General features: G+C 40.0%; 1 protein-coding gene across 1 annotated transcript; it reads left to right on the top strand.

Annotated features, from left to right (window-relative positions):
• Nucleotides 1-798: 798 nt before the first annotated feature.
• On the top strand, nt 799-5,730 carry LOC123744215 (GRIP domain-containing protein RUD3-like). The gene is made up of 7 exons (XM_045723006.1): nt 799-993; nt 1,374-1,449; nt 1,567-1,668; nt 1,754-2,614; nt 2,731-2,873; nt 4,407-4,499; nt 5,204-5,730. The coding sequence occupies exons 1-6, from the start codon at nt 877-879 to the stop codon at nt 4,491-4,493; spliced, it is 1,386 nt and encodes a 461-aa protein (XP_045578962.1). The 5' UTR covers nt 799-876; the 3' UTR covers nt 4,494-4,499; nt 5,204-5,730.
• The last annotated feature ends 1,988 nt before the right edge of the window (nt 5,731-7,718 follow it).

The raw sequence follows: 7,718 nt of genomic DNA, 5'->3' as shown, positions 1-7,718 counted from the left end.
AACAACATTCAGCAGGCAGGTGGGTCTACAACAGGCTAGCTACCCAGTTAGCAACAAGCACTCAGCAGGGCAGGTGGCTCTACAACAGGCTAGCTACCCAGTTAGCAACAAGCACTCAGCAGGCAGGTGGCTCTACAACAAGCTAGCTACCCAGTTAGCAACAAGCACTCAGCAGGCAGGTGGCTCTACAACAGGCTAGCTACCTAGTTAGCAACAATATTCAGCAGGCAGGTGGCTCTACAACAGGCTAACTAACCAGTTAGCAATAACATTAAGCAGGCAGGTGGCTCTACAACAGGCTAGCTAACCAGTTAGCAACAACATTCAGCAGGCAGGTGGCTCTCCAAAATGATTTGGACAGTGAGACAGCAGAGTTGCTCACCGGCCTTACTGGCAGGGCTCCCGCTTTTAGATACAAATCAACCCACCAGAAATGTAAATTACGCTAACGAGCAACTCTAAATTAAGCTAACAACCCTAGAATAGGCTACCAAGTTGCTATAAATTAAGCAATCAACCCTACAATAGGTTAAATAAGGTATAGACACATTTTGATATTCAGCCTTCCAAGTGTTCCAAGCTTTAGAATTCTGGAGTAGCTGAACATTCAACCATTTATTTGAACCTAAAGTTTACCTTTGACCCCTATAGCTCATGTGCTTGAGAGAGAGGGGATATGAAACACTTCCTTGCAGCATTCATTAACTTGAACTTTCAGTTTGACTTGAGCTCTACTTACTGCCTGTTAACCACATCTTAAGTTGTATCTGAACTTACCAGCCAGTGGTACATTAGTTCATAATTGTTTGGACAAATAATTTAAAGGATATGCTGATGTTGACACGAAAGGTGGGGTCATTCAGACTATAAAAAAACATGTGGACACGTTACTCCGATCTTACATTTCATCCTCACTCAGTACATCTCGTTAAGTTCGTCTTAACAAACCAATATAACATTTTGGATGCATCCATTTTCAACTCTCAGACTGTGGTAAGATTTATTTTCCACATTACACCAGATATCATCATTTTATGAGGAGTGTTTATTGTCTGATTCTTATGTATTATGTTAGTGTCTCTGGGGGACGAAGCAGGTGAACCGTAACTGGGAAAAAGTACATAACTATGTCAAATACTGAAGTGTGCTTGATTTAGCTTGACCACTGTGCATGTGTTGCTAGTTGGGTAGAGTTTGCGCTTGGGACTATCCTATTTTGTCCTTTGTACTGGGTAAGCTAAGTCAAGTGACCTCAAGTATTTGACTTGATGATACATAAGACACAGATACAAACCTACACTAGAGCTGAAGTAACAGAGGAAAATATAGCATTTGACTTTTAGAAATGTAAGAGACAATCTATACAAACACAGGTGGAGAATCCAACAATGCAGACCATGGACATTGATGATGACACGTCTCCCAACAAGCCCAGTGTTACATTTTCAGGTATCAATTCAAGTACAAGCACACAGCTTTTGTTCCTTAACATCCTGGATGATATAAGTATTTTAACATTACCAGAGAGAGTTCAAAGCTCTTACATGATATTTCCCTGTGATTCAGCACATTTTCAGTGGTGGAAGAGACCCTCTGGAGTTGCTGCCGTGTGTCTGGGGCTGCTGTGTGTTCTCCTATTGGCTGGGATCATAGGCCTGTCTGTCTACTGTAAGTTTATAATGTTGTTTTGTAAACTTCAATGGTGTGATAGTTACACATATTTGAATAATTGATCAACTTTTCCCTTTCACAGACGGTGTCATTGATCATCACTGCTCAACAGAGAGAGACCAACAGACCAGTTACAGCCTTCTGACTAAAGAAGGAGATCAGCAACCAACCAGTTATAATAACTTAACAAAAGAGGGAGACCAGCTACAGAGCAGTTACAACACCTTGACTAAAGAGAGAGATGAGCTACAGAACAGTTACAACACCCTGACTAAAGAGAGAGACCAGCTACAGAACAGTTACAACACCCTGACTGAAGAGAGAGACCAGCTACAGACCAGTTACAACACCTTGACTAAAGAGAGAGATGAGCTACAGAACAGTTACAACACCCTGACTGAAGAGAGAGACCAGCTACAGAATAGTCTCACCACAAGGACCAAAGACAGGGACCAGCAGCAAAATAGTCTTAAAGTTATGACTTCTGAAAGGGAGCAATTACAGAATAGTCTTAACTCAAGGACTAAAGAGAGAGACCAGTTGCAGAATAGTCTAAACATCAGGACAACAGAGAAAAATCTGCTACAGAATAGTCTCACAACCAAAACTAAGGAGAAAGAACAGTTGCAGAATATTCTCACCACAATAACTCGGGAGAGAGACCAGTTACAGAATAATCTAAATACGAGGACCGCAGAGAAAAACCAGCTACAGAACAGTCTCACAACAAAAACTAAGGAGAAAGACCAGTTGCAGAATAATCTAAATACCAGAACCACAGAGAAAGACCAGTTACAGAACAGTCTAAATACCAGGACCACTGAGAGAGACCAGTTACAGAACAGTCTAAATACCATGGCCTTTGAGAGAGACCAGCTACAGAATAGTCTAAATACCACGGCCTCTGAGAGAGACCAGTTACAGAACAGGCTTAGGTTCTATGGTGAGTGCAGTCTTTAATTTTCTTAATTTAAAAGTACAATTTTATTTCTTACTTAGAAGAGATGCAATATATTTGTAGACTTTTAAATGCCTGCTGTTCTGTTGTGTTTATTTCAGAGAAACCCTGTCTGGATGGATGGTGGAAGTTTGGCACCAGCTGTTACTTTGTCTCCTCCACGATGGACACAGGCGGGGGAGGTCAGAAGGCGTGCAGAGCAATGGGTGCAGATTATGTTATTATAAACAGCAGAGAAGAACAGGTAATAGATAATACATTAGTAATACTATAATACTACTTTTTCATTATTATTCTTATTCTTATGATCTACTTCTCTGACTTGTATTCAACATGTGTAACCAATTGTATCACTAATGTTCATGTCACTGTCAATTTATAAAATATAGTTCCTGTCAGCAAAGCAAGTGTGCTTGAGATGATATCTCTAATTATACTACAGTAAAGTAGCTAAGTGTCACGTCCTGACCAGTAAAGGGGTTATTTGTTATTGTAGTTTGGTCAGGACGTGGCAGGGGGTGTTTGTTTTATGTGGTTCGGGGTTTTATGGGATATGTATTTATGTAAGAGGGGTGTTTGATTTATGTGTTCCGGGGTTTTTGGGTAATGTTCTTGTTTTGTATTTCTATGGTTTTCTATGTTGTGTATTTCTTTGTGTTGGCCTGGTATGGCTCTCAATCAGGAACAGCTGTACATCGTTGTTGCTGATTGAGAGTTATACTTAGGTAGCCTTGTTTCACCTGTCCCTTTGTGGGAAGTTGTTCTTTGCATAGCTGTGTGTTTAGCCTGCAAGACTGTTTTGTTGTTCGTTCGTTTTGGTACGTGTCTCTAAATAAAGTTGAATATGAGCACTCAACCCGCTGCGCCTTGGTCTACTACATACGACAAACGTGACACTAAGGCTGCAACTTGATCTAATGGTTTCACGGAATTCGACCTAATCTGGATGAAAGTCTATTTTTGACGCATTCATTCCATGTGGTTACAGGGTTAATTCTGCGTGGCTACAGGGTTAATTCAGCATGGCTACAGGGTTAATTCTGTGTGGTGACAGGGTTAATTCTGTGTGGTGACAGGGTTAATTCTGTGTGGTTACAGGGTTAATTCTGCGTGGTTACAGTGTTAATTCTGTGTGGTTACAGTGTTAATTCTGTGTGGTTACAGTGTTAATTCTGCGTGGTTACAGTGTTAATTCAGCATGGCTACAGGGTTAATTCTGTGTGGTAACAGTGTTCATTTTGTGTAGTTACAAAGTTAATTCTGTGTAGTTACAAGGTTAATTCTGTGTGGTTACAGGGTTAATTCTGTGTGGTTACAGGGTTAAAACCAAAACAATTCAAAGGGTTACGGTTAGGGGTTAAGGTTTGGGCTATGGGTTGGGGAAAGGATTAAAACAAAAATGATTAAACACAGCGTTCTCTTTCCATCAAGTACTCTCCCAGCTTGCTGATCATTGTGAACTGTCGTGGTGCAGTCGTCAGAGCAGAGTGCTTGGTCTGTGTGGTCTGAGCACGCTTCCCCCTCTGGGCATCATGAGTTTACACCAGTGTTCTGCAACAGTTTGGTATTGTTTTAGTGAGCACTGAGGAAGTAATATATGGAAGTACTCAGGACCTTTTCAAGCATCCTAAATCCCCTTGTATTCTAGTTACCAGGCAGAGTACATTATACTACTACTATTAGACTACTACTACTATTATTTATAAAATGTAAAAGTGTTTCTCTGCTGTGGAGATTAACTATTGACCATTGTTTTCCTTCCACAATTATATCATAGATATTTATCCATGGATTTAAGAAGAATGTCTGGATTGGTATATATAAAGAATATGGAATCTGGAAGTGGGTTGGCCACACCATTTAACACCACGTAAGGGGAACAGGTTCTGGAGGACTTTACCACTCTTTTTTCTCTGTTGTAATAAATTACTTTTTACAGTCAGATAATCTTGTCCTCAGCCAGCTCTCTCTCTCTCCCTCTGTAGAATGGTAACAACTGATCCTGGGGACTAGGTTAACTGTCTGATTCTTTATGTAGAATGGTAACAACTGATCCTGGGAACTAGGTTAACTGTCTGATTCTCTATGTAGAATGGTAACAACTGATCCTGGGGACTAGGTTAACTGTCTGATTCTCTATGTAGAATGGTAACAACTGATCCTGGGGACTTGGTTAACTGTCTGATTCTCTATGTAGAATGGTAACAACTGATCCTGGGGACTAGGTTAACTGTCTGATTCTCTATGTAGAATGGTAACAACTGATCCTGGGGACTAGGTTAACTATCTGATTCTCTATGTAGAATGGTAACAACTGAGCCTGGGGACTAGGTTAACTGTCTGATTCTCTATGTAGAATGGTAACAACTGATCCTGGGGACTTGGTTAACTGTCTGATTCTCTATGTAGAATGGTAACAACTGATCCTGGGGACTAGGTTAACTGTCTGATTCTCTATGTAGAATGGTAACAACTGAGCCTGGGGACTAGGTTAACTATTCTGAGGCTATGGCTATGGCTAAGGCTATGTTGTATTGGATGATTTTCAACTCTGATTCTCTGTGTTGTTTATAGCTATTGGATGGAAGGGGAACCAAATAACTTGAATGACAAGGTGGCTTGTGTTGAGATCTCACAGACAGCATCAGACCCATTGAAGAGTTGGAGGGCTGCACCATGTACTTCAAGTTACTGGGTGTGTGAAAAACCGTTCACCCCATAGTCTAATTATAATAGCTAACGTAACCCCATATCTTATGGAGTTGAACTGGTTTTCACTGTGTAAGGCTGAACCTGTTTCTATTTGTAACTACATTGAAAGATGTATTCATGCCTTTAAAGAGATCAGAGGTATGTGAGTTTATCCACCGTTCATCAGGCCCAGGGGAGTGGAGCTGTGGTCTAATAGGCTCTAACTGTGGTTTATATATTATTATTTTTGACCATATTGACAAAATGTACCATTATGGCGTGCATATAAAACATTTTTCATTGAAGTTTTTACAGTTATCAATCCATTTCAAATGCAGCAGTGTTCTATGTTTGTGTCCATTCTGTACCATGTGTTCATTCTACTGATTAAATACATCTATATACTGTGATACAGGTATATTTTATTTAAACATTTTTTTTTTTTTACTTTTATTTAACTAGGCAAGTCATTTAAGAACAAATTCGTATTTTCAATGACGGCCTAGGAACAGTGGGTTAACTGCCTTGTTCAGGGGCAGAACGACAGGTTTTTCGCTTTATTTAACTAGGCAAGTCATTTAAGAACAAATTCGTATTTTCAATGACGGCCTAGGAACAGTGGGTTAACTGCCTTGTTCAGGGGCAGAATGACAGATTTTTACCGCCCCTGAACAGCTACCTGCCGTATCTCATTTACTTGTCAGGTATACTGTATTACTAAGTGTTATAATGTACTAATACTAACTACAGGGTTTACCTAAATGGTAAGTTATTAGTTGAGATAGCACAGTAAAAACACTTTAGTTAATAGATAGAAAATACTCCTTATCAGTAAAGTTATAGCAGTACCAGAATTGTTCCAGATGGATTGTGTCATCCATGGACATGTGACCAGAGCCTGTATACGCAAAGCGTCCCAGAGTAAGAGTGCTGATCTAGGATCAGTTTGGTCATTGACCTCTCTCTGGTAATGTTAGTATATCTATTTTTTACTGATCTTACCCAGTACAAAGGAACCAATTTTATAGGCCCAAAAGTGCAAACTCTGCCCAACCAGCAACACAATACTTCTGTTGATAAAATATTCTACAACATTAACTTTCAGTTGACTTTGAACTTTAGCTACACATACTGCCCATTTCCAACCACTTACACATGTTCAGGATAAACCCAAATGAACCACGTTACCTTGTATCTGAACCCACCAACCAATGGTACGTTAGTTCATTATTGTTTGGACAAATAAGATCATGGATATCCTGATGTTGAAACATCATGTGGGGGTGTTTAGACTTTAAAACACACATTACTCCAATCTTACATTTCATTCAGTACATTTTGCTACGTTTGTATTATTTACAAACCAATATATCACAGTTGGATGGATCTGTTTTCACCTTTCAAAGGCGTATTTTCTCCATTTCACCAGATGTTATCATTTTCTGCCTTGTCATATTCTTAAGGGGTTGGTAAGGCTCTCTAGTTGTGCCGTGATTGGCTCAGTGTTCTGTCACTCATGGGACACTATGTCGCCGCAAAATCTACAGGGAGAGCTCGAAAATTCAAGCCCCTTGGGTGCTGCCATAGATTTACATTAGAAGTGGCCATCCAAGAAGGCTCAATGTCATTGGCCAAAGATAAAATGACTTCAAATCACGTAGCTTTGATTAGACTGATCATGTCAACATCATACTTTCAAAATCTTAGCTAGCAAGCTAGGCAAGCAGTCATCATGAATCAAGTCAACAATCTACTGGCAAATCCTTTTCAATCCTTGTCATATGAAGAGAAAGTATAGATAAAACACATCAGTGCTCATCGGCCATTGGACATAAATATTACACAACAAGTTGGGAATCACAAATTGAGTGGTTTAGAAGGAATCAGTGGCTAACTGCAAGTGTTACATAGCAATTACTAGCCTGCTATTCAGTGGAGAGGGTGTGTGGTCCAAGTCTGGGTTTATGGGTATCTTTTCCAACCATAAAAGGATAAACACAACATGGGCCAGAAAAGGTTAAATACATTGACAATGCTGTCAATCCAGCATGACTTCTGCCAAGTTCAAAACAACTGGAAACTCGGAACTGGGAAATCTCAGACTTCAGTGAGTTCAAGACAACAGGGACATTGGAAAAAAAATGAGCTCTGACTGGGAAAATACGTTTTGAACGGTCATCTAACTCGTAAGTCCAAGTCGGGAACTCAGGTCTCTTTCTAGATCTCCGACCTGAAGATCACTGACATCATGATTCAACCTTGTTTTTTTCCAGAGTTCCCAGTTGTCTTGAAAGCACCATAAATCCACCATAAATCCAAGATTTTCTCACAAGAAGGACCCCCTGCACCACCTCACTGTTCAAGTGAGCACAACACAAGGTGAGTCCAAAAATGTATT

This window comes from Salmo salar, chromosome ssa08 (genome assembly GCF_905237065.1).
Source record: "Salmo salar chromosome ssa08, Ssal_v3.1, whole genome shotgun sequence".
In the NCBI taxonomy this organism is placed as follows: Eukaryota; Metazoa; Chordata; class Actinopteri; order Salmoniformes; family Salmonidae; genus Salmo; species Salmo salar.
The sequence above is the reverse complement of the archived record's forward strand: the minus strand, read 5'-3'. Positions and strand labels throughout refer to the sequence as shown.